Source organism: Sphaerodactylus townsendi, linkage group LG03 (assembly GCF_021028975.2).
Source record: "Sphaerodactylus townsendi isolate TG3544 linkage group LG03, MPM_Stown_v2.3, whole genome shotgun sequence".
Lineage (NCBI taxonomy): Eukaryota > Metazoa > Chordata > Lepidosauria > Squamata > Sphaerodactylidae > Sphaerodactylus > Sphaerodactylus townsendi.
In genome coordinates this window covers 78,203,329-78,231,215 of record NC_059427.1, presented here as the reverse complement: position 1 = coordinate 78,231,215, position 27,887 = coordinate 78,203,329, and the positions used below count along the sequence as shown (strand labels likewise).

Sequence of the window (27,887 nt, the reverse complement as noted above, 5' to 3'; positions counted from 1 at the left end):
ATTGAACAGAGAAATGCCCGTGCATGTATTTGTTTACACATGCAACTTCATTAGAACATATTGAAGAACACATGTAGATCAGGGACAATGGTTGCTGTTGTGAGCCCACTCCCCTTGCCCTTGTGTGTTCATTTTACCCTCTCGGAATATCTGAAAATAGCAAACGTTGTGTTCAGTCAGAGGCAGAGTAAGAGGAAACTGCACCCAGGGCACGCGCATGCCCTGCACCCCTGCTGCAGTGTCCCCTGCCCTGCCCTGGAGTGCTCCCGCCATGCCCCTGCCGCTGCTCCACCCGGGGTGTTGCACCTCCCCTTGCCTCGTGGGCGCTACGCCACGGCATTCAGTTTTGTGCCTTAAACGCAAGTGGGTTTTACTATGGGTATTACTATGAAATTAGAATGTAGTATGTTATTATTCACATTGAGCTTATGAAAGGTGGATAGATATAAAGATTGTGTTTTTGTCTCCAACTGGTTTTCTGAGGGTTTGTCTGTCCAACCAGGTTTTCACATTCAGCTGGCGAGAAGACATCCGTCCAGGAGATCCCCAGCACACAAAGAAATTCTGTTTTGATGCTGTTTCCCAAAACAGCGCAGTGACCCTCTATGACTGCCATGGAATGAAGGGGAATCAACTCTGGAAATACAGAAAAGTGAGCATTTAGTTAGAATGTATCAAACCATCATGATTATTCAGTGAATGCTGAATAATATGATTCATATTATAATATTTTGGTGCAATATCCACAACAGAAGTGAACCCTATCATCACTTACTGCTAACTAATGGTGTAGTAACATTTCTATCAGTGACAACAAAATTAATTTGTTGCCTTAAGCATGCTGTGAGTCTTAATGCACCAAAAGATACATCAGAGTTGAGTGTGGTGTAGCACAGTCATTTTTGTACCCGTCTCTAGAAGATTGAAAAGGGAGGAATAAAGTATCTAAGGCAAAAGCTAGTTGATTTGTTTGTTTCTTAAAATATGTTTCCTAGTGATATTATCCAGTTGAGTTTGGTTTTGGGAAACTGCAGGCTTCATTAGTACAATTTTATAATTCAGCTGTATAAGTTTGTTCGAAGTGCTTTCAGGCAGCTAACGAAAGCACAGTAATTATACTGTCAGTATCACAGAACACTCTGCATGTGAGAAATACGTATTGAATAATAATTTCTGCTAGGTGATAAGTAGCACAGAGCTTTTCCAATTAAAGCTATTTTCTGAATACCTAGGAGATCTGTCTAGTAAATTTACTTCTAACTGATTTCTTCAGGACAAGACCCTTTACCACCCAGTAAGTGGCAGCTGCATGGACTGTAGTGAAAGTGACCGAAAAATCTTCATGAGCACATGCAATCCTTCATCTCCAACGCAGCAGTGGATATTTGAGCACACAAACTCAACTGTTTTGGAAAACTTTAACAGAAACTTTGATCTTTAAAGATTGTATATATGTGTATATATTACAGCTATAGTTTTTACAGGGGAAAGGACTTTTTTTAAAAAAAATAATTTTTAAAACATTAAGGTAAAAGGGAGAATCTCAGGAGAGGATGTGACTATTGGGCCAGTCTTTACTTTAATGATGCTGCACCTGAGTATCTTACCGTAAGAAAGCAGTCTAGGAATCTGAGATGCCATAATCACACAGGAATCTTGAATTCAGAACCTGCAGTAATGGATAGATAGATTTACACTCTTGACTCCCGCTTTGAGCTAGCATTTTTCCATTGGGTGGCATAAAGTTGTCGTATGACCTCTGCACTACATTGTCACAAAGCCAAGCTCAAGGTTCCAGACCACAGCCAGAGGTGAGTGTTATGGCAGTTACATCTCTTCAGTTCAGATGCTTTTGAAGGCAGTGTTGGCAGTGGGTCATCCCCGTACCTTCTGGTGTGAAGTTATTCCTGCTGCGTTTGTTGTGCAGAAGGCAGCAGCAGCAGTGGAAGGTGTGTGGTCACAGTCTTGCATTTTCTTTCTCTGACTACTAATGATCAAGACTGGTGATCTCACTGTAGAGTCCCTTGTCTTCACATTCCACATGCTTCCTCCTAATGTTTTATGTCCCACCAGCCCCTGAATACATTTTTAATGTATAACTCCTACTTTTACAATGTGAATAAAATACCTAAACATTAATATTTATTTTAATTTATGTAATGATAGTATTCCAAACTCAGAATGTGATGGTCTGTTACTCTTTACCAGTACAAGCAATATCAGTAAAGAATTGATCACCTTTTTAAAAAGAAAAATATCGCTGGAATGTGCTCGGTAACTTAAACAGATTATACAGAAGCCTGTGGAGGGACTGATGGTCCATATCATTATGTACAGTGATGCCATTTGTAGCATCTCATGAATTTAATTATTTCTAGACGCTCCCCTGTATATCTAGACAAATATTCCACCTTCCTCCCCCTTCCCATATGATCCTGATCCAAACCATGTATCTAAGAGGGTAATTTCAAGTTAATGACATAGTGTTCTGTATTATTATATATGGGCATGAAAGCAGAACTACGAAGGAAGCTAACATGAAGTAAGTTGATTCCTTTGAATTGTGGTATTGGAGGAGAATGTTATGGCTATAACATGGACTGCAAAAGAAAAATGGGTCATGGATCAAATCAAGCCTGAAATGTCCCTAGAAGCTCAAATGACTAAGCTGAGGCTGTCATACTTTGGTCACATAATGAGAACAGTCACTGGAAAAGACAATAATGCTACGAAAAGGTGAAGTCAGCAGGAAAAGAAGATGATCCAACATGAGATGGATTGATTCTATAAAAGAGGCTGTGGCCCTCAGTTTGCAAGACTTGGGTAAGGCTGTTAATGATAGGACATTTTGGATGACATTGATTCATAGGGTTGTCATAAGTCAGAAGTGACTTGATGGCACTTAGCAGGCACACACCCATATACATATGTGTACCCCCCCTCCAGTCCCCCCGTTTAGGGGCCTTGATCTGCCATTTAATGCCAGTAAAGGGCAAACAGCACAATTTTCCATAGGGTTTTTCTCTTCCTTCTTTTCAGGTAAAGGAAATTACAACTTCAAAATCTCTGTAGTCTGCCTGTTACAAACTGTATGTGTTCTGTATGGCTTGGACAGCCTGCTGCTAAAATAATCATGCAGCTTTTAGTAAGTCTCCAATATCAGAACAGAGGCTGTTTTTAATATCAAATCACAAGACCTCCCTTGAAAATTATCCTTTGAGGAAGGAGAGATCAGGACTTGAAACCATGTGATGCAAATAGATGCAATTTTACTGTAGTTGGTGATTGCTCCTGCAAATGTTAAGATGAATGTAGCCTAGCATTGTGATATTTTACACATTAGCCTCTTATGAAACTTTAGCTAGGTGCTACCTTTCCATTGAAAAGTAGTTTAGTATCCTCTAGAACAGGGGTAGGGAACCTGCGGCTCTCCAGATGTTCAGGAACTACAATTCCCATCAGCCTCTGTCAGCATGGTCAATTGGCCATGCTGGTAGGGGCTGATGGGAATTGTAGTTCCTGAACATCTGGAGAGCCGCAGGTTCCCTACCCCTGCTCTAGAAATTAGGTCTTCTCTAACTAAATCCACTTCATAGTACTTTACACCACCTTCTTTGAAACTGTCATTTTTTCCTGCCTTTTTCCAGGTAAGCATTCTAACACAGTTCTGTGTAATCTGCAGCTTTGTCCTGTTCTTTCACTGAGTTGGACAAACATCTCAACATCAAAAGCTACTTAGACACCTTATAGGAGTTTGACATAAAGTCCCTTTCTGCAGGGGCCATAAACAGCGTCCTAGGGACGGCAAAAATGCTGTCCCTAGGGAGCTGTTCTTTTCTGCTTTTTCTTAACAGATGCTGTTTTGCCCATATCAGTTTTATTACCTCACAAGTCTTTCACTTTTGGCAAATAGTTTGTCATGGTATACTGAAAATCTCAGTGCATACTAAGATTGTTTTTATTCTGTTCAATAAAGGCTGCATGCATATACAGAGTTTTCCCAGTGGGCATGTAGCATATTCTTCTGCCTTAAAAAGGAAACCAGAAAGCTACTAGCATTTTGAATGTTTTACGTCAGTTGCATTCCTATCTTAACTAGAATTCTAGACTTCCTTATTTCATATGTTTGCTAAGTTTTAGCTTTTTTAAAAGGCTGAATAAAGCATTGGACAGTTTGGCAGTCTGTATATCTTCAGTTAATATTCTATCTAGGGTTTGGATCTGTTTACAAAGGAAATGCTAGCCAGATGGCCAATATACAAAAAACTAAACATCAAAAGGGCAGTTAGCTCATAATTTGTACTCCCTGTTTAGGAAAAAAAATCACAGATCCTTCAAGTTAGTTACCAGAATCTTTTTTTTTCAACTGAGTTTTCATTTGCAGAAAAATATCTGTGGAGGAATAATGGTGCAAAAAAGCATGCAAAATCTGTGACTATTTTGCAAGAAGGATCCCATGAGCAGGAATCCAATGTTATTCACATACATCTTTCTTATAAAAGATTGAAATGAAAGATTTTTTAAAATAACCTGCTTAATTTTTGCCTTACAATTTTATCTTTGCAGCTTGATCCTGTGTTTGAAGTATGATGTCACAGAGGACATTCCAAAGTATGTGGGTTAATTAAACAAAAATTGCATTCTACTTTTTCACCTTTTTAAGATTTCCCTGTTATTCTCAGCAGAAGTACTAACAAAAATAGATTTTCACTTATGCGAAGAAAAGGACAGTTTTATTTGAAAAGTTCGGAGATTGTTGTGTTTTTCATAACTGTGAGCCATTTTGAGGACTAGAGTTTTGTTGTCATTGTTCAAACTGGGGATGGGGGAGAGAATAAAACAAATCAATATTGAGTAATTATGCATCAATATTAAGTAATTATGCTTGAGAGAGACTGGCTTACCTAAAGGTACCTAACAAGCTCTTAACTGAATGCCATTATGATATTGTAAGCATACATCTTTTTCCCCTGCTGCAGCCAAGAGCTCTGGAAGTGATCCATAAAAGGAAATAATTCAGGAGGAAAATGCAATAGTCCCAGTGCAAATTGTGCACACCAATCATGTCTCTTCCATGTTGCCTGACATTGGGTCCCAAAGGAAGATTTCAACTTGGAACCCTTTAGCAGCTGCATTACACAATCTCTCATTATATTTGTGTGGTGTGGCAATATTATTAGCAATCCACTGGAACTAACATGAGTGCCAAAAATAAGAGAACAATGAAATATTGATCTTAAGGGCTTAACTGTTTGTTTTAGAAAGCTTTTAAAAATATTTCCACTAATTTGGCAGAGTAGTAGTCTTTGGTCTCTGTACATTACAATACTTTCAATGCATGGGGAGCCTGACTGGTTAGTAGAAAGAACTGTGAGAGAGCCACCTTCTGGTTGAGAAATGAATCTGCATCTAAACACAATTTTTTCAGATTTTATTGGTGAGCATAATAGGTAAAACAGTTGATAAACGATGGATATGGATGAATGCCAGAAATTAACTTAATTGGAAATGAAACTGTTTTGCCCTGTTTTTAGGACCAGTTTCCTTGTTAACCAGTTCTGATACTTTAGTGGAAAGAAACAATGTTGATTTACACCACTGTTCCTTTGAATTTTTCCAGATTTGTCAGGGCCAGTTGGGTCTTTGCCATGGTTGTTTTCTGTGTGAAATGCAGCCAAGTAATATAATTCCATAGGGCCAGCAGTTTGTATGAAGTGGCTTTCGACATGGATGAAGTGATTTGGCTATGCTCATTTAACTCCTCTTCAAATGTTTTCAGGGGTGTGAATTGAAATGTTTTATTATAGATCTTAAGAATCCAGCTCAATATTTTAGCTAGAAATTTTTCCTATCTTATAATATCATGCATCTAAACATATCTCTCTGTGGTATAATGAAGGATAATCAAATTAAACAGCATCATTAAAATAAAGATGTGCCTTTTAAAATGCAAATGTACAGCAAATGCCTAAACTTGAACAATTTCCTAGTGCCTTGCTGGTTAATAATGGAGTGGGAGAGTACAAGGAAGAGTACAATTAGTAGGGGGTGGGGTTATCTGGGAGGAAATGTTTCTGTTTAAATGTCCAATTTTAAGTTAAAATTGTAAAATGGGAAGATGCTTAGTACCTAGGTTAGAAGACAGAATGTTCCTGGATTTTTGTATTTCACTTTTCCCATTCAGTCCGGACAAGCAAAATTACAAGCAAGAATCCCTGCATAAACAAACAGAGTTAATCCTGATAGAACTTCCAGACTGGCTGCTGATCAAAGATGGTGGAGTACAAGCATATACAGGCCTGCTTGTGGCAGTTTAGTACTGGTATGCCTCCAAGGTTAAATGGATAAGCAGTTAACGGAAAAACTGCCAGCTAACCAGTTGCTTGCCTAGAACAATTGGAAAATTCCTTCCATCCTCATAGGTCTTTGAATATTTTTTTGCAATGGCGTTATTTTATTTAAATGATGCTAGGGCAGCCTCAGAATCTGAAACCCTCCAACACTAATAGATGTTAAGTACTGTTTGGTAGTTTCAGCACAAAGGAATGCTGTTGCAGGCCAAGAGGTACAATGGCAGATGGGCATTATCATAAAAGAGGTCTACAAACCATATAACATCTTTTCATCATGAGTGCAATGAATTAATTATTCAAATTCAGCTTTTTGTTTTGACTTCCAGCTTTGCAACCAAATTGTGAAGTAGGAATAATTGCAGATGAAAAGAACAAACTGTTTATAGTAAATTGTTTTATGTCTTATTCAGTTATACATTGTAAAGTCCTCATGTCCCCTAGGTTTCTGCCCCAGGCCCTACCTCAGGTGAGTGGGATTATCAGAATCACGGTGAGAAGGAGCTTAAGACTTTCCTTTCATGCCATTTTTCCTTTCTAAAATGGTCCCAGGGAGCTTCGTTGGTCCTACTGGTAGAAATTAGCACCATCTGTGCATGTTAGTTTTCCCAGGGGAACAAATGGCTACTCCCAAAAGTCCATTTCGAGTCATAAGATCATAAAAGGCATGCTGGATCAGACCAAAGCCCATCAAGTCCAGCAGTCTGTTTACACAGTGGCCAACTAGGTGTCTCTGAGAAGCCCACAAATAAGATTGCTTGATGGGAAACTTGCCCACATTGACAGACCCCTGGGGACAGGTTGGTAAGCTGTAGAAAGGGTTGAGGTTCAGCACCTTTCTCGGCTGTACTTGTTTTGCTCTTAAAATTATATGCAGCCTGTTTTATCCACAATTAGGACAGACTCACAATGAGAGGCATCTGCCATTGTCACATTTAGTGTGGCCTTTTAAAAAAAATTCTAAGAATTGATAACCATTTTGTTGCATGTCAGCTTACTGATTATGACTAGAACAAAATGACCATTGTGATCACATTTTGTCTATTGTAGGACTCACTGATAACGCATTATTAGATTCATGTTCTATTCTGAGCCATCCTAACGCTTCTGTACTTACTCAAAGATTCCAGGTTTTAACAGACTAAACAGTTTTAATTTGCATAGTCTAGAACCAATCAGGTCCACGTTTCTAATAACCAAGGAAGTTTTTCTCCCAAATTTTATGAACTAGATTGAACTACTATCTAACATATGAACTACTATCTAACTGGCTAAAACACTCGTTCGTGCTTACAATAATATGCAATGACCTGGTATGTTTGAGGAAAGAAAGGAAAAAATCAGTGTATTAAGGCAGCCTTCGGAGACTCTACAAGTTGCTTCATACCTTGTACTGCATGCTTAACAATTTCTTTGAAATTGGATGTGCTGCATAAACCAGTATAGTTATTTTCTCTTGGAGCAAAGGCCTAGTGTGTTGGGGGGGTGGAGTTAAGGAGGTCTAGCACTTTAATGTAGTAGCTTTGATAAACTGGAAATCATGTGGATGTAGAGTGTAGTGTTTCTAAGAATTGAATGGACTTTCTTTTATATTTAAAATAAAAATTGTGTCTTTTCTGATTACGTGTGTCATCTTGAACTACCAAGATTTCAATGTAAGGAGGTTTGATTACTTTAAAAAGTTCATCTATTCAGTATTTCAACAGAAATCCCAGATACACTTGGAAACCTAGAACATCATCACTATATCTAATTAATATATGGCTATTGTGTAGATACTCAAAACTGGAGGTTGAAGCCATGAACTGACAAGACAGATCTTTTTACAAAGCTGGAAAAGTTTGCAGAAAAGCATGAAATCTAAAAGAGAAAAAAAACCAAGCACAGCAGGTGGGAGGATGAAACTCTCCAAAATAATAGAAGAATTCTGTATAGCTTTAAGAAATTGTCTCACTGACCTTTGCTAGGCAACTATATATTGTTGCCAGTCTTCAAGTGTTGGCTTCTATCAATAAAAGGCTGGGGGTGGGGGGAGTCCTTTCCCGGGCTGTTTTGACCTTTGAGGGAGGACTTACTGGGGCCAGGCCTGGCTGTACCCACCAGATAATTTGATATTTACATGCATTCCTTGCATGACTCACCCAGGTCTGGTTACTTTCTACAGTTCAACAACAGCCATCCACGAAAGCCAGTTTGGTGTAGTGATTAGAGTTTCAGATTAGGATCTAAAAGAACTAGGTTCAAATCCCCACCATGCCAGTGCTCATTGGGTGACCTTGGCCCAATCACACATCCTAACCTACTCCACAGGGTTGTTGTGATGATAAAATGAAGGAGACTGATGTAAGCTAAATTAATATAGCTGAAGATGGGTGGCAGATAAAAATTGATTGACTGGTGGGTAGGAAGGCAAGAAGAATGTATGGAAAAGTGAGAATGGTGGGAGGGATGTTGCCAAAAGGGAAAGTCCTTTCAGCTTCTCTACTGAGCACCTGGCCCTAGCTTACCAACGGGCATCATACAACTGGGCATGTCCCAGTTTGGTGGCTGGAACCAGCCAGAGCTTTTTCAAAGAGAGGAAGTAAAGGTAAAAAGGAGAGGAGGGATCATGGCATCTTTCAGAAAGGGGGAAAGGCAATAATGGGAGAGAAGGAACTGAAATGCCCCCTGCAAGTCCTTGTGGGGCTCCACTGGTATAAAATTATTTTTGTCATCATAGAGCAGGCATCACAAATTAGTTCTGAACATATTAGGTGCAATTGCATGCTATCAGGGAGCTGTGCAGAGAAGTGTTAAAGTCTCTAATTTGGTTTAATAATGTACTGTACATTAGCTTTGATAATATATTGAGTTCAAGTTGCTTTTAAAACAAATGCCTGACTTCCCTCACACACTACTTTTTGACTCCAAAGATTGCCCAGCATCTTCTGCCATCTTTCTATTCCTTATCTGGGAAAAGAAATACTGCCATCATAGTATGTCACTGTGTCTCCCCCACAAATGATCAGCAGAACCGAGTTTTTGTTCCAAATGATGTGCATGCGGATGGTTGATCTGTTCATCTTTCTACTAGTGGAGGGCAAGTTAGAGTACTTGTATGCTACTGAGCTTTATGAGTCTTAGGTCTTTCCCACATATCTAAGCCTTTCTGGAGTTTCTCTGCTGCAATTGCAGCTGAAGCCCAGTGGCAACAGAGCTTCTATGTGTCAGGTTTAGCTGCCCAATCCCCTGTGATACCTATTTTACATCCCCTCACCAATGGGATGGTTAAAAATGGATAATGGATATACAGATATGACTATTATGGATTGTTTGAATGGGTGAGGGAAATAATTGCTGGGGAAATTGGGGCAGGGAATGGCACTAATATGCAAAGGGCTAGGAAATCTGTACTTTCCCAAGCATACAGAAGCTATTCTGACTTTGCTGCAATCTCTCAAATAACATTATTGTAAAGCAGCTTTGGGAAAGACTGAATGAAAGACAGGGAGGCTGCAAAATGTGGACCAAACCATCATAATGCTGTAGCATGGGGCAGTGGAACCCTTCCCAACATCATCCAAGCTAGAGAAAGCAATATTAATCCATTGAAGACTGTAGGAGTTTTCCTGGCCTTCTTATGCAGACCATTCCACAAGTTGGGGGTCACAACAGAGAGAGTGCATGCAAGGATTGATCTTGCCCATTTGCAGGCACCTGCAGAAGGACCTGAACAGATGAGCAGAGCTGTCATGGAGGAACACAGAAAACAAGACACAGTCCTTCAGCTGCAGCTGATGGGCAGCCAGTGTATGAACTGCTTTGACATTCAAATTCTGAATGCCAAAATAAAACAGCAACATTCCAAACCTTCAATCCCTTAAGTGATATTAGATCTGCATTTTTTTTCAAATCTTATAGCAATTTAGATTTCTAACCAACACATTTGACTTCCTTGGTCAGTACTATACTGTTAGGTGGAAGAAAAAAGAAGAGAAAGGCAGACACAGTCAGGAGACACTCCAAGTCGAGAAACCTCCCAGCTGAGGACTACCCCACTCAGACTTCACTGCTTCGCCACCCCAGCATGACCAGCCACACTGAGGTAGCACAATGGTGTCTGGAGGGGAGCACTGAGCTGAGCAACCCTCTGACATCCCAGCTTGGCCTCCAAATCTCTTTTTCAATGAGGAAGAGCTGGGGAGGCCACACTGGAGTGCTGGATTCCAGGTGTCAGATCTCGGGCAGGGGAATCCTCAGGAACCCTGGGCAGTGGATTCCTCTGCCCCCACCCAAGGAGCGCCTAGAGCTATTGAGCCCCATCCCTTTCCCCTAGTCATATCCCTGTAGGACATTCTCCTGTTTCATAGTGTTGTGTTTGGGAACCCGAAAACCATGGCAATTGTTTATTTCCACAAGAGAGGGAGAGTCAGGAGAAACAGAAAACCAAGTTTCATTGAGGAAAAGCCCATTTGCCTGCCACAGGAAGAGATGAGTGGGCATCATGAAAACCTGAGCCAGAGAGAGCTGCAGGCTGCCCAAAAATACAATATATCCCACTAGGGACAGGATTCCTCACTCTGAATGAAGGGAAGAGCTTTCACCAAAGCAGATGGTAGATTTAAACACTTTACCCAGATTCTGTGATCTATGAGGCCCAGCCTCCTCTGTCAAAGGGACAGTAAGGAAGTTGGGAATGGGTTTGCTCCATCTAAGGTAATTGTGTTGTGTTCATTAGATCTGTATCTCCTAGCTACGATAGCTATTTTCCATGCATATGCTCTAGTTTAATCTTTAGTAATAAAGCTTATTTCCTGCTTAAGACAGCACACTGTGACTCAAATCCTACTCACACAGTGCAGTCCACTCTTATACACTAAATACACACACACGGGAGAGGGGAAACTAAAATAAATTGGAAAGTCTGCCCTTTGTACTTGCTCAAAGAAATAGTTACCAGGATTCCCCAGTGTACTGATGATGTGAGAGGCTGGGTTTTTATATCTTGGGGAAGTGTGTTTTTACATGTTGGGGGAACCCTGCTTTTAAGTCAGCAGTGTCTGTATTCATCCTACCAACTCTTGGGGTGCCCAAAAATACTGTACTAAAATGGGGAGCCCATGTTCTGCATTGGCTGAATGTACCCAAATGACACAGAAAAACTTGTCTAGACACAACCTCACCCACATCTGCTTTGCAAAACACATGTCTTGCGCCCCTCCTAAAGAGTAAGAGCACAGTGACCTGCCCTGTAGAGCATTCCCATCACCAGCTCTGGATGACACATCGCTTACAGAGACAAAGGACTCATAAATGTGTTTGCCCTGAGTGTTCCTGTCCAGTGTTGTATTAACCCAATACTTCTCTAACTAACCTCTCTAACAACTGCTCATGTGCATGGTCATTATTCTATAGCTGTAATTCCATTAGCTACCTTCCCATTTTTCTGGCATTCCCAAGCTTGGCCCATCAAGCTAATGCCTCAATCATTAATTAACAACTCAACCACCAAGGTTGATGTCTGTCTCTTGTCTTTCCCCAGAAAGGCATCCTCTTCATCCTGAGAGATTGAGATCTCTTGGCATGGCTAGAAGGCTGGATCTCCCCTATAAAATAGGCCATTATCCAACCGCTTGTCTGGTGACACTGTTCTGCTCAGTACTTCTGAGCCAGCAAATAGTTCAGTTGTTGCTGTGTGTCACCTGCTTTCTACCATGCTTCCTTGGAGCCCAGTGCAGGTCAAGAACTTAAAGCCACTTCAGGATCAAGTACAGTATCACCCCATAGAATTCCCCCAATTCCTCCACTATTCCAAACCTATCTCCCCAAAACTACTTATATCCTACAACTGTGTGTGTGTTCTGCTACTTTGATTATTGTGTGCTTGTGTTGTTTGATTATTGTGTGCCCTATTATTCCTAAATAAAATGGCTAAACTTTATTTGCTGTCCTGTGGATTTTTTTTGCAAAATCTAATCTTGGTATATGTAGGCAACAAAGAACCCAAGCTTGCCCGACCTTCTGCTAAGCCAAGAGTCTTCTCTCACTAATTCACCACTCTGAAAGGGAGAGACTCCTACCATTTTGGGTAACATTTGCACTTTTTTCTGACCCCTAGTTACCACAGTTTGTCTTTCTGGTGGTTTGACTCCATCTTCTTCCCTTTCTGGTTGGGAAGTCTCTTGTTGGGATACAGTATAGGCAGGCAATACTGCTATCCACTCTGTAAATATCACTTCTTCAGTATATGTCTGCATTCTTTTATAGAGTCATCTTACTTTGGAGCACACAGAATGCTTCTTTCATCTACATAGTCCATAATTCTGTAGCCTCTGGAATTTGATTGTAGCCAACTAATATTCCAACTTCAGCTCTTGGATCTAGTTTTTTTCTTCTCTCTTTGGGAATTTGTATATTAGCTTTTGCTTCAAATGGCTTCAAGTGTTTTAAACTTGGTTTCTTCTTATGCCATATTTCAAAAGGAATAATTTCAATAGGTTTGCATGGTTTCCTGGGGTTGAGATATTCAGCTATATTGACAGCTACAGCCCAAAAGGTGCCAGGAAATCCAACCTACATTAATAAACAATATGCAATTTCAAGTATTGTATGATTTAAGCATTTTGTTAGATCATTTTGAGGAGGTGAGTATATTACTGCATGTTGCATTCTAGGTAATCTGGGAATTCACTAGCACTGTATTCAGTACCATTATCTGAGAATACAATTTCTGGTGCTCTTCCATGCTTGTATTTAACAGCTGCCACATAAACTTTGAACTTATCAACACTTGATCTTTTGATTTGAGAAAATACACATCTGCAATTTTGCTTGCTGCATCAATGAAAGACCATATGCATTTGTTTCCATCAACAGAAAGCACTAGAGGTCCAATTAGGTCTGAGAATACTTTGTTAGCACTTCCTTTTCTCCTGCTCCTTGTTGCCCTGAATAATGAGGAGGAGTGCATTTGGACTTAATGCATATTTCACAGCATTCAGTATTTCTGTTGCATTCAATTAGTTTTCTTTCATATATTTTCTCATTGAGTCCCTACTCCTGTGGCCTAATTTTACATGCTAACAATAAACACAACTGGAGTAAGAGCAGTCTTTTTTATGTGATAAATGGCTCTCTCAGCACTTTCAACATCTCAGATAGAAAAAGGTTCCAATCTTTTCAGCTTTGAACACCATATCAAGTTTTGGATTATAAATGCAACATATTTCTCCATCTATTAGGATCTTGTTTCCACCATTCAGCAATCTAGGCACTGATATTAAATTTTCACTAGCATCAAATGCATACAATGTCTCTGTGAGGTCATGCTGTACTTTCCAGTAGAACTCAAAACATCAATTCTCACCTTTTCCATATATTTTCAGCCTACAAAACTTTCTTATAATTCAATAAAATATTTTTCATTATTGCAAACATGAGAAAAAGATCCAGTCTAAAAGAAATAAATTCACTTTATTTTTGCAGTCATTTGTAATCATTATGCATATTTTTCTTTGTTTGCCCTTTTTCTTTAACTGAAGTGACTTTCTTTGTTTTTACAGCTAATGTTTTATTAATGTCACCTCTTCAATAAGTTTTACTCTCCCAGCTGAATTTCTTTCATGACAATATTTAGTTACATGTCTCCTTTTTCCACTTAAAACAAATTACTTCACTGGCATGATCCAGTCTAAGCACAGATAAGGCTTTCATTGCATTTGATGTTTCCTTTCTGCATCTGTATCTCTTAGGGCGTTTCCGCACGGGTGTTTAATGGCGGCCTGGGGATGGCAAAAATGCCGTCCCCAGGCCACCATTCGCACAGGGGGCGCAGCTGCTTCGCAGCCGCGCCGCTCTCGTGCCGGCCGGCCGGCCCGAAGCCGGCGTTTCCACAGTGCGCGTGGAAGCGCACTTGTTGTGGAAACGCCGGCTGGAAGCCGCTGCCGTTCCAGGCGCTTCCCCCCCCCACTCCCTCCCTGCACTTACCTTGTCCCCGGCCCTCCGGCGCGTCGTCAAGGCCTGGGGACACGCCCCCCTGCCCGGCGACGCTGGAGCACTCGCGCAGGGCCGGGGGGCGTGTCTCCAGGCCTCGGCGACATGCTGGAGGGCCGGGGACGCGCCGGGTCAGCCGGGCGATGGCGCTCCGCAGTGCCGTTGTCCCGGCTCTTTCTGGGACCGTTCATGCGAACGGTCCCAGTGTCGTCGGGTCGGCGCAAAATGCGCCGACCCAGCCGCTTCCGCCTCCGTGCGGAAACGGCCTCAGATAATTCAGAACATAATTCAGGTCCACTGACTCTCTGACTTCAAGCACAGACACTTGATTTTCAAAACTTTCAGGCAAAGGCCCCAGGATTACAGAAATCACATATTCATCCTCCAAAACTTTTCTAGCTGTCCTGATTTGCATAACCATATCAACCATACATTTTAAATGTTCGTTCAAATTGCCCCATCTTTCATTCTTATGCTGTTGAACATCCTTCTTCAGAATCTTATTTTCTTAATGATTTTTCACCAGTGGCGTACCGGGGCCAAATGGCCCCCAGAGGCAAAAAAACCCCCTCCGGGTGCCCCCCTTGCGGAACCCCACTTACTCACAAGTAAGCCACGCTTACTCGTGAGTTGGGCTTCAACTTGCGCCCGGCTTCTAGGCAGGGAAGAGGGGCTGCCCAAGCAGTCTGGCAACTTCCTGGACTCCTTTCCCCCAGCCGCAAAGAGTTTCCCCTACCTGCCCAGCTTAGCTGCCTCGTGATCTCTTTTCCGTCCCCTGGCCCCGCCCATGTCTTCCTGTTCAGCTTCCTCTCTCTTTTCGGCCTCCCTCCAATGATGTAGGAACAGGCGGGGCCAAGGGAGAGAGGCTAAAGATGTTAGGACTTGACAGTTAGATCACCAAAATCTACTTGACAGCTTGGCTGATGCAATCCTCCACCTTTCACCTAGTTTCAGTGGGTGATGCAACCATGACTAAGCACATCTAGTGTGATTGCATCACTGCTCCCTGATTGGTTGAATGTCTCTATGTATATGCACAGAACAGTTTGGTCTATGCGTGCTTTGGTTATCCAGTTGCTGCGCTGCACTCTGTCAGACTGTTTTGTGCTTTTGGAAACAAGGAATAAAACCCTTCTGTTCTTTGAAGTGAACAACGCCTGGGTTCCTGTGTTTTCTTTTCCTTAACTGCTTCTGCTGTTACCCACTGACCCGCTGCTGGGTGGAACCTTCCTCAGGTTATGGGCTCCAGCTCCTCACGTGCTACTGTGGAGAGTAACAGTGAGTGTACTGCCATGTGTGACTCCAGCTGTGCCATGGCTTCCACTATGTCCCGGCTTGCTGTTTGAGAGGCTGAATGAGCATAACTATGTGGCGGAGCCAGAAGAAGATGCAGAGCTATCTCGTCGTGAGGACCTGTGGAATGTTATCTCTACCCTCCAGCGGCCTACAGTTGCTGAAGCGGCGTGCAGATGAAAAAAAGCGATGCAAGTCTATTGTGCTAGCAGTAGAAAACTCACAGTTGATTTATCTGCGAGAAGCTGAGACTGCAGCCAAGGCGTGGGCAGCTTTGAAAGGCATCTATCAGTGTGAGTCGGCTGGGGCAAAGGTTCTCCTCACAAGACAACTGTACAATCTCAAACTGAGGCCAGGAGGATCTGTGTTTTGAGCATCTGAAACAGATCGTGAACTGTTTGCACAGCTTCGCTGATCGAGGTTTACAGTTTGAAGACTCCCACAAAGTTTATCTGTTGCTTTCGTCGTTGGATAGCAGCTGGGACCAGTTGGTATGCAGTTTCCAGAGCGTCGCGGAATCTACGCTGACTTTGGATTACGTCACTGCCAAGCTGCTAGACCACCAGAAGCAGAGGACTACCAGCTCGAAACGCGGCTGAGAAATCATCGCCAGAGGGATTTTCCTGCTGATTCTGCCGTCCTACTTCCTGTGCTGTGAAAAATGTTTTCGTTGGCAAGAATCCTGGCCATTTTGCACGGGCCTGTACAAAATGCAAAAGTGAAGCAGAGGAAAAGAACAAGCCACCTTGGAAAGTTTAGGGCTAACAGACAGGAATCACAAGCATCTACTTTCCTGGTAACAAGCAAGGAGAAGGACTCCAACTCACTATGGCTCTATTGACTCTGCTTGTTCTGGAGCATATAGTGAATCAAGGAGAATCTGCCCTTACTGACCACGCAGTGTAAAGCCAACCTGTTATTGACCACGTGCTTTGTTTAGCTGATGGCAATCGCTAGCAAAGGTGCAACTACAAGGATCAACATTTGTTGTCCCTGCTCCCAATGGCTCTCTCTGAGTAATGTTATATTTTGTGCCTTCATTTGAATTTTGTTTGTTAAAGCTGTTGCTAAGATTGACAGCTGAGGGTTATGTGGTGGAATTTAGTGGGCAGACCTGTTCTATTAAGAAACAAGGGAGAGTCTGTGCCACAAGGTATACTGCAGAATAAGCCTTTTATCAGCTAAATAACATTAATGATGTAGGACAAAGCATGGCTAATGCAAAGTTAACAAACCTATGCATGATGATTGGTATTCGCTATATGCACCGTGTGTAGGACATGCCAATTTCAAAGTGCTAGGAAACATGTCCAGGTTATTGTGGTTTGAAAGCCAAGTCCTGTCCTAAATTATTCTTGATTGTACTGTGTGCAGTAAGGCCAAAGGCATTTCCTTCTACAAGGAAAAGCACCCATGACAGGTCAGATAGGCCATTTGGTTTAATTCATGCCGGAACCTTTTCTGGACCATTTCAACCCAGTCAGGGGCATGCAAAGTAATTCACATGGTTTTGGTGGATGACTATAGCAGGTTCACCCTATAGTCTTTTTCCTGAAATCCAAAGCTGAGGCTTACCCAAAGGTTCCAGAGTGGGTGGCAATGGTGGAAAAGACAGTTTTCACATAAGATTGGCTTGCCTCAAGCGGACAGAGAGAGTGAATTCCTAGGTTCTGCCCGTTTAGAACTGGTTGAGGAGAATGAAAGGCATTACGTCACAGAAAGATCCTAACCCTTTCTCTCTTTTGAAAGCGGGGTTGCTGAGAGGAAATTTGGGGGGTTCTACATGCTATAAAGCGGTGTTTGCTGCTGGATGCCCAACATGCCTGAACATTTCTGGGGCTGAGGGCTGTGAACACTGCCGTTGACATACTTGACCAACAGAGTATGCGTCTTCTGAGTGTGAACCAGACTCCTTATTTTATGCTGTACCAGAAAGATCCATCTTCCTGGATCATTTTGCATATCTTTGGCAGTTATGCCAATGTGCTGTTACCTGGCCTTCAAAGCAGGCGGAAGAGGGGATCAGAAAGGTAGGTGAGATTGAGGTTTCTTGGTTATGAATCTGGGACAAAAGTGTTTTAGTTTGCGGCATTACGGAAAGGTTGTGATCTCTCAGTGCAAACTTTGAAAAGCATGCAGGATGGGAAACTATCCATGCTAACACAGAGAGGTTTTGCTACCTTTCACTTCCAGCATGAGCAAGTTGTTAACAGGAACTGCCAGGCAGCGGGCACAGCCTGCAGTAGCTCAAAGGTCAACCAACTGGCTTCCAGTGCAGTGGTAAAGCGTCCAAGGAAAGCTGAGAAGGGGAAGGGCTTCTGCAAGATGTGACAGTGACACCTAGCAGTGAAGTGAAGATGAGAAGCAAATTAAGTGCCTCGATACACTCTGGTAGGTCTGCCAAAGGGATGCACCTCCTGGCAATTATGGGTTTTCTCAAAGCGTCTATGTTTGTTTCCAAGCACAGGTATCAGAGCCAAGCTCCTATATAAAAGAGATGTTAAAGCTACCGCCAGCTGAAATAGAGCTCTCCATGAAGCTATGGCTGAGTAGTGGCAAAACTTAGGTGCAAACAACAGGTGTTTTACCAAGACTGTTTTGCCAGAAGGAGACGGAGTAAAATTGGGTCAAAGTGGGTGTTTCTGGAGGAAGAGTTGCCGTCAGTACCGCACTCAAGGTATAAAGCAAGGCTTATTAAGCCCAGGGGTTTGTACAAGACCGGGTTTGCTGAATTATGACCGAATACCCTATTTCTCCGCGGCTTAACGAATTCTGAGTCTTTGAGAGCTATGGCTTGCATTAGCTAGTAAGAAGAGCTTTATGGTGAAGCATTATGACTTCCAGTGTGCTTTTTTAAATGCTAAATTGAAGGAAGCAATTTATCTGAAGCCTGCACCAGGGTATGAAGAAGCAGACCCAAATACTGTTTATCTTTTGCATGCGTTTCTTTTGTATGTTTAAAACAAGCTGGGTGCTAACTGGTATGATGAACTGGAACAGTACATTGCTTAAACTGGGGTTTAAAGAGAGTTCATTGCTGATGCATGCTTATACATCAGTGGAACTTAAAAAGAATCCGGTGAAGGCTCATTCTTTCTTTGCATGTTGATGACATATGTGTGTGTGTGCAGATCTACACAAACAATTTGACAAATTATTATAAAACAACTCAGTGACATGTATGTTCTGAAAGGACTTAGGGTTTATCAAACATTACTTGGGTATTGATGTCATATCTACACCAAAACAGGATACATCCTAAGTCAGAAGAACAAAATAAATGGGAGTTAGTGCTTAAGACTAGATTTGTCCAAAGGCAAGGGGTTGCCACAACACCAATGTCCCTAGACTTTCAGAAGTTAGTGAAAGTGAGGGAGTTCAACAATCCTGAACCTGTATAAATCTGTTGTAGTGTAGTCTCCTAACATATCTCTAACTGGGCCGCCAATTTTTCTGAGATATAAGCGTTTGCTGTTAGTGCGCTTAAGCAGAAAAAGCTAGCAAAGCCTTAGCAATATGATTGGGAGGTGTTAAGCGTGTGGTTAGGGTACTTAAAAGGAACTGCTGGATCATGGCTTTACTGATCCGAAGTCCGCATAAAGCACAGAGCTTTAACGTGCTATTGCAGGATAATTCATTTGCAGACTGTGGTGAACAGGAGCTGTACTGGTTTGTCATTCAGTATGGTGATGTAGCTATCACCTGGTGTTCTAGGAAAACAGACCTGTTAAATCAGCTCTGTCCACTTCTGAGTGCTGAGTTCTCAAGCGCGCATTGTCTGAAACATGTTCAGGAGCTACTTTGGGGTTGAGATGACACCGCTAACTGAGTTAGGGTGAATCCATAAAGAAGCCTATAGCGTGTTTGATGATTCACAGACCTGCATCGCATTAGCAGAGACTGCCCCAAAACATGAAAGCAAAAGAACTAAGTACATACAGGGAGTAAAGTACCAGAATGTTAGAGAGCTAGTACAGAATGGAACTATTCAACCCCGCTTCTGCCTATGTTGAGACAGAGCCGAAATGTTGCTGATGTGGTTTACTAAAGCTGTGTCACAGAATAAGCACTGCATACGACAGAAAATGTTAAGACTGAAAGTAATAAAGGTGCTGTCATAGTAGTTTGGGAAGGGGTGTTACAGGGACTCTGACGGTTAGATCACCAAAATCTGCTTGACGGCTATGGCTGATGCAAAGCACTCTACCTTCACCCTAGTTTCAGTGGGTGATGCAACCGTGACTAAGCACATCTAGTGTGATTGCATCACTGCTCCCTGATTGGTTGAATGTCTCTATGTATATGCACAGAACAGTTTGGTCTATGCGTGCTTTGGTTATCCAGTTGCTGCGCTGCACTCTGTCAGACTGTTTTGTGCTTTTGGAAACAAGGAATAAAACCCTTCTGTTCTTTGAAGTGAACAACGCCTGGGTTCCTGTGTTTTCTTTTCCTTAACTGCTTCTGCTGTTACCACGACCGCTGCTGGGTGGCTCCTTCTCAAAAGAGACACAACAAGCCTGCCAAGGCAGCAGGTCAGGAGAACAACAAGGGCAGGGAGGCAGCAGGGAGGCGGTTGGCTGCTGGCGCAATGGCCCTGATGAGCCAGAAGCCAGCAGCACACAGAACTTGGCTTCGGTGGGGGCCGGCTGGGGGAGGTGGGGCCGGGGGCCAATTTGGCACCCCCCACATGACCATATAATTTGCGCCTGGCAATATGGGTGGCCCCATGTCACCATTACCAGTACGCCACTGTTTTCCACAGTATTTTTCTTCCAAGCCTTTCCAAAGCTCAACCAGTTTGAGCGAGTTCCTGGGGAGACGAACGTTCCCCTAAATTGTCCTAGCTAATTCGGTGCCTGCTCTAAAACGGGCAGATGTAGGGATGAGCCCTGCGAACCCAGCAGAACCTCAGAAAGAGTGCATGGAACGCCTGTGCCATCTGTGTCCTTCTGGGCGCACACGCTCACCCATCCCTCAGATCCTCCGTGAGTCACAGGTCATGAACTACCTGACTCACGGTCACCAGGTGTCCCAGACAAAGGGACAAAGGGGCGCTTGCCCCCAGGTATGGATTAGACCCAGACGCGAACGTTTCCTCCCGCATGTAGGCAACCCCATGATATCATGTATCATATGATATTCTCCCGCTCTCCCGCCTCCCGGTAAGCCCCTATCGTAAACCCTAATAAAAGGTGCCAGGGACTAGCACACGGCAGAGTTGCCAGATCCACGGATCGCATGCTTCCTGCTGCTGGCTCTCTCCACCGGATGATATCTCCGTGTCTCGCCTCTTCCTTGCGACCCCTGCGGGCCGACTTCAGCATTCGTAGTAAAAAAAAGGCCAGCACAGAAATGGAATTTAGAAAGAAACACTGAAATGGTTTAACGTATACAAGAAATGGTTTAACGTATACAAGCAGCAAGATTAAGAGTTTAACGTATACAAGCAGCAAGATTAAGAGTTGTCTTCACTTTTTGACAGAATAAGGCTAAGTTGTTTGAAATGGTGTCATAACAGCTCAGTTTTAAATGGTGTCATAATAGTTCAGTAATTGGTGTTTGCCCTCATCCACCCGGAAGAATATAGATAATTTCCCCAACTGCACTAATGCCATTTAGACAAAAATGAGGTGTAAAATAATATAGAATCATCCAATCATAGAGTTGGAAAAGACCACAAGGGCCATCAAGCAGTGATGGGATTCAGCAGGTTCACACCACTTTGGCAGAACCGGTTGTTAAAATGGTGCTTGTAAACAACCAGTTGTTAAATTATTTGAATCCCACCACTGCCATCAAGTCCAACCCACTGCCATGAAGGGATACACAATCTAAGCACTCCTGACAGTTAGCCATCCAGTCTCTATTTAAAAGCCTCCAAATAAGACTTCATCACATTCTGAGGCAGTGTATTTTACTGCTGGACAGTCCTACCTATCAGGAGGTTCTTCCTAATGTTTAGCTGGAATCTCTTTGATCCTCTGAAGACACCAACCACAGATGCAGGTGAAACGTCAGGAGAAAATGCTACTGGAACATGGCCATACAACCCGGAAAACCCACAACACCCTAGTGATTCCGGCCGTGAAAGCCTTCGACAGTACATGGAATATCTCTTCCAGTATCTTGAATCAATTACTTCTAATCCTAATCTCTGAAGCAGCAGAAAACTGTTTAATAAACAGCTCTAGAATCCTTCCTGGCATTGATGTCAGGCTGACTGGGCAGTAATTGTTTGCATCTTTTTTCCCTTTTTGAAGATGCGAACATTAGCCCTCCTCCAGTCCACTGGGACTCCTCTTGTTCTCCAGGAGTTCTCAAAGATTATAGCAAGTGATTCTGAGATTCCTTCGGCCTGTTCCTTTAATACCCTGGGATGTAGTTCAACAGGCCCTGGAGATTTTAATTCACTTAAAGTAGCCAGGTATTCCTGTACTACTTCTTTACTACCTGGGAGTGGCTGTTATCACCTGCAAAAGCTATGGTATGTTCGTTTTTTTGCCAGAGGATGTGGGTAGTTAAATCTGCAGCAAATGCAGGTTGGTTGCTCTCTCGGAAGAGAAGGTCCAGTAACTTGAAACGCAAGTATCTACTCTTCAACCTGCTAAGCAGAATGAGGTTTTCCTAGACAGAGTGGAGCAGACAGTACTGCGTGGGGAATACACTGGAGATCAATCTGGTCTGAGGAAGACAGCAGCTCTCAAATAGAAGAGGTGGGCAATTGGAGGAGTGTGGCACATAGAAGTGGAGGAACCAGGGAGAATTCTGTGAGTTTGAAGCTGCAGAATAGATTTGAAGTTCTCTCCCTTGTCAGTGAGAATAAGAAACAGGCACAGGAGCAACAGAGTCAGAATTTATTTCCAATTCTTTATACTTTCTCATGAAATACTGCATCCAAGCTTTATAACAGTTTCAAAGGACTACCGTATATACTCGTGTATAAGTCGACCTGCATATAAGTCGAGGCGCCTAATTTTACCACAAAAACTGGGAAAACTTATTGACTCGCGTATAAGTCGAGGGTGAAAATGCAGCAGCTACTGGTAAATTCCAAAAATAAAAATAGATACCAATAAAATTACATTAATTGAGGCATCAGTAGGTTAAATGTTTTTGAATACTTGTTTCAAAGAAAAACAGTAAACTAGCTCTGTAAGTGGAAAAGAGGGTCAACAAAACAATATGGTCTCAACAATAATTTTAAAAGTACAAAAACCTTAGCTCAATCAGCAACCAAGCTAAAACACAAGAGTTAAAATCCTTCAAAACTGGATTTTTTGTCAGGGGAGGAATGTTTATGTTAGCAGTACCAACATTTCAGAGTATCTTTAGGAGCCCCTCCTGATGATACTACCCAGGTTTGGTGAAGTTTGGTGTAGGGGGTCCAAAGTTATGGACCCTCAAAATGTTGCCCCATCTGCTATTAGCTCCCATTGGAAACAATGGGGGATGGGGTACCCCTTTTGGGGGTCCATAACTTTGGACCCCCTAAACCAAACATCACCAAACCTGGCTGGTATCAGCAAGAGATTATCCTGATGATATCACTCATGTTTGGTGAAGTTTGGTTCAAGGGATCCAAAGTTATGAACCCTCAAAATGTAGCCCCATCTACTATTAGCTCCCATTGGAAACAATGGGGGATGGGACACCCTTTTTGGGGATCCATAACTTTGGACCCCCTAAACCAAACATCACCAAACCTGGCTGGTATCATCAGGAGAGGTCCTTGAAAAATCCCTGAAATTTTGGTGCTGCTAGCCTAAAAAAATGCACCCCCTGGTGGCCGACAAAGTAAAAACCCTAAAATATTTTTTAAAATACACCTGACTCACGTATAAGTCAAGAGGGGCTTTTTCAGCACAAAAAATGTGCTGAAAAATTCAACTTATATGCGAGTATATACGGTATGTGGTCCTGAGAAAATTATTAGTGTGGTATTCCAGGTTACATTTGACAAAATAAAATATGTATATATTTATGTATATCTTTAGCTTAAACATTTTAGTTAGTCCCTGTCCCTTTAAGACATTTTCCCAAGAGGCAGTCTTCCTTCTTTACCCAGCAATCCCCTGTTTTAGCTCTAGCCAGTCAGTCACAGCAAGGTGCCTATATTCGTGACATATATGGTGGGCCACAGTAGTCTATGGTGATATATAGAGCACAAGTTAAGTTTAACAGCAATTAGAATCAGACAAAGACCGAAGGAACTGAAAGGAAGCAAGGCACAGTGGACTTTCCTGAAAGCAACCAAGAGAAGACACAGTCTATAGCTTCAAATCTGCTCAAGACAAGCAAGTACTTTGATTTAGACAGACCCAAGGGAGGAGTTAGGGTCTTAATTCTCCTAAGAAATAAACCTATTGTTTAAACTGTTGAACCTGGCTTGTGTCTCCCCCACTCTGTCCTAGCCAAGTACAGGGCACCAAAAACACATTCACTTGGGGAGCAGAACAGCTATGAACTTCACTATTGCTACCACAAGTACTATGAACTTTACAGTTTCTTGTAATTTTATTCAAACTAAAATTTGATTTAAATGTTGTAATATATAAATAAAGTAATCCTGTATGTCATAAAAAATCATAATATAACATCATTGCTGAAAATGCTAGGCACTATAGGGTCCTGGGACCAAGCCCTGCCCTGCATAATGTGTAGACTGGTCATGAAAAATAGTTTGTTCCTTGCTCTCTATTTATAAATACTAGACATGAACAATACAAATTCATTCAGTGTTAATTGAAGTGAGATTCCTGTATTCTATGCTGCTGAGTGAGAAAGTGGTATGGAGTTATTTTGCAAGTGAATCTTGAAAGTTTAGAACTGGGTCACTCTTCCAAAAGTTTGAAAAATACTGATATTTGAAGCCTATTTTATAGCAGTAATATTTCTCTATTCATGTCTACACACTCTTATCCAGAAGAATATTTCCAAATACCTAAAGGGTTTTATAATCTGGTTCTTTTACATCAGGTGACTTAGATCCCTTAGTAGGCCACTGTAGCAATTCCATTATGTTATGAACAGTTAAAATTGGCCTCATGCACTCTGACATTCATGCCATCATTTACTAAATGGCATCAGTGGTTCTTATCAAATTTTACTGATGAAGATTCTGATAGAACTGACCCCTGTCACATATACGCTACAGGAGTCAGTGCTATCAGTCACAGACCAGGAAAGGGATTTGAGTGTCTTAGTTGATAGTTAGGGAATGTCAACTCAATGCATGGCAGCCGTGAAAAAGGCAAACTCTCTGCAGGAGATAATTAGGAAAGCAATTGATAATAAAACTGCAAAGATTGTCATGCCCTTATATAAAGCAGTGGTGCGACCGCACTTGGAGTACTGTGTTCACTTCTGGTCGCCACATCTCAAAAAGGATCTCAAAGAGATATAAAAGTGCAGAGAAGGGCGAGGATGATTGAGGGATTGGAGCACCTTCCTTATGAGGAGAGGCTGCAAGATTTGGGACTCTTTAGTTTGGAGAGGAGACGTCCGGGGGGGGGGGGGGATAAGGTTGAAGTCTATAAAATTATGCATTGGGGAAGAAAATGTTGACAGAGAGAAATTTTCTCTCTTTCCCACAATATTAAAACCAGGGGGCATTCATTGAAAATGCTGGGGGGAAGAATTAGGACTAATAAAAGGAAACATTTCTTCACGTAACGCATGATTGGTGTTTGGAATATGCTGGCACAGGAGGTGGTGAAGGCCACTAACCTGGATAGCTTCAAAAAGGGCTTGGACAGATTTATGGAGAAATCAATCTATGGCTACCAATCTTGATCCTTTTTTATTTGAGATTGCAAATGCCTTAGCAGACCAGGTGCTCAGCAGCAGCAGCAGCAGAAGGCCATTGCTTTCACATCCTGCATGTAAGCTCCCAAAGGCATCTGGTGGGCCACTACAAGTAGCAGAGTGCTGGACTAGATGGACTCTGGTCTGATCCAGCAGGCTCTTATGTTCTTATTGTTCTATTCTCAAGATTGTAGACAGGGACTCTGGTTCTAGGAGTGACACATACAGGTCGGAATCAAATACCCTTTTTCTAGCCAAAGTAGCTGAGAAAACAGTACACAAATAACCCTAAGTACTTTTGTGAGGTATTAATAAACTGGGCCTACTTCCATCTGTCTATCTGATTACAAGACTTACAGCCCAAACCTCAAAACCCTGGCGGCCAGGGACAGTGATGCTATTGTGCTGCTGTGCCACCTCCAGAGGGCTTTCAGGCATTGTGAGAATGCAGCAGAACCAAAAAAATCCCTGGTCACCCGAAAGCTCTCTGAAGTTATAAATGGAGTTACACCACCCTTTTGGGTGGCTAAAGCCAAAGGCCCTGGCCATGGTGTCCCTGGCTTGAAAGCCCAGGTGGAAGTCAACTATGGTTAGCTTTACCTCCGGGGATGCCAGCATACCTCCACTGTGATGCCCACTTTTGGGTTTTGCAGTCAAGGGTTTGCAGAGCACCTGCGTCCTTGCCCTCTCCACTGGTGGAGGTCCCCCTTACTCTGACACAGCCCCACACCACATTCATGCAGCACCTCCCCACCCTGGATTGTGCCATTTAAGTTTGTTGGGGTAGAATTTGTATGCAGTCCTATGGAATCTACTGGAACATTCTAAATAGCTTTTGGAACACTAAACACTCAAAACAGTTTTGGAACTACTGATAATGGTGTCCCTCTGGATCGACTATGTGGACTCCTGTCAGACTGAATTCTGTTATTTAGTGCTGAAAGATTGTTCACCCTGTGAGCACACAATGATCTCCTATATTTCAAAAATTCAATTAAATTTCCCAATTGTCCTCTGGGATATAGTTAATAATGGCATTGTTACATTTTAGTTTTGTGTATTAACGTTTCTGTACTAATCTGTTGCTAGTCTCCTTGGGTCCTGATTTAAGGGAGAAAGACAAGCTTGTAAATATATACATAATTAAATATCTCCAAAAGGTATTCTTGGAGACTAAAGAAGATGCTGATGATGCCCAGCTGTACTTCTCTCCATCTGCACAAGGTGCAACAGTCTCATTCTCCAATAAATAAAGCTGGTAATGGGCTGGATAAATAAAATCTTGATTCAAGCAAGATCAGAGTTTCTTATGGTCAATTGCCCAAGAATCAGAAAAATGATGGAAATTCTTGTTCTGGATGGATAGTTTTAAGAAAAGCTGGGTCCTCTCCTGGACTGTAAAATACACTCTGTGGCCTGCGCTGTTGTTGGAAATGATCAGCTCATCTCTCCATTGGATGATTACTGAACTGTAAGTGGAGCTCAGAAGCTCAGAAACTTTTATTGGTCCAGAGTGAGGCAGCTAAATTAAAACAGGCATCCACATGCATCAGTTATTCAAGGTGCTGGTGATTACCTTGAAAGTCCTACATTGTGTGCATCTGGGAACCCAAAAAGATACCCTTCTTCCACATAAACCAACCCATTCACTGCAGAGTATTGGTAATATCCTGCTCACTGAGGGGTAACAGTCATAGTCTGTTGCAGGGCCCATCTGTATCAGTTGTCATGACTATCCTGGAGCTTTTTTTCATAGTACCCCCTTAATACAGACATTAATAGGTTGAGAAATGAAAACTCAGCGAAGTTACTCCTGGTGAATGGTCCTAGCACCTGGGAAAGTGATGGATGAACATTTTTATTTTTGCTTTTCCCAGTGGTAGTCGTGTTTATGGAACTGTTTACGAGCCAAGGTCGAGCTTAAGTGACCTAGCGTTTTCAGGCAGCATTTTAATCGTTCTGCATGTCTGGGTGCGTGCATGACAGGACGCTCTGTCCGGCATGCCTACTCGCCGAGCTCATGCACTGTTTCCTGATCCCAATCCCAACATCAGGCTCTCGCGCTCTTCCAAACCCGACCTTGCTCTCTTCTGGACCACAGAAAGCATTAAATATCTGCATATTCCCCTTCTCCTTTGCTTGTTTTTCCCTCCTGCTCTTCTGCAACTCCCGCCAATTCTCTGCAACCCCCGTAGCGTCGCTGCTTGTCCCTTTTTGTTTCACAGCCACCCGAGGCTCGACTTCCCCCTTACCTCTACAGCTGCTCAGCTTCTTGCTCGCTTATCTACCCACCCCATTGGGGACTTCAACCACAGCTCAACTAACTCCCCCTTTGCAGGAAGTAAGCTACAGCCGCAGATAGACAGCCTCGCCGGCCAATCAGTTGTAGAGCGCGGAGCCAACTCCGCCTTCGGCGCTCGTCCGGCCACTAGCCGCTCGAAGGCGGGACTTCCGCTGCAAGGGGCGGAG

General features: G+C 42.5%; 1 protein-coding gene and 1 long non-coding RNA gene across 3 annotated transcripts in view; one reads left to right on the top strand and one right to left on the bottom strand.

Moving 5' to 3' along the window:
- Window positions 1–10,329, top strand: part of GALNT10 (polypeptide N-acetylgalactosaminyltransferase 10) — a 63,312-nt gene extending 52,983 nt beyond the window's left edge. The window contains exons 11-13 of one of the 2 annotated variants that reach the window (XR_007243856.1): window positions 503–652; window positions 1,274–1,811; window positions 4,567–10,329. Coding sequence is in view for 1 of the 2 variants with exons in the window: in XM_048488672.1 (XP_048344629.1) it covers window positions 503–652; window positions 1,274–1,441 (318 nt within the window). In the remaining variant the exon portion in view is untranslated. Of the gene's footprint in view, window positions 1–502; window positions 653–1,273; window positions 2,710–4,566 lie in introns of those variants that run through there. The other variant, XM_048488672.1, reaches the window with a different exon arrangement.
- Window positions 320–27,728, bottom strand: LOC125428505. The gene is made up of 3 exons (XR_007243857.1): window positions 27,671–27,728; window positions 1,608–1,669; window positions 320–636 (listed from the first exon to the last, which is right to left on the bottom strand). It is a non-coding gene; the product is annotated as an uncharacterized LOC125428505 (long non-coding RNA).
- Window positions 27,729–27,887: the final 159 nt, after the last annotated feature.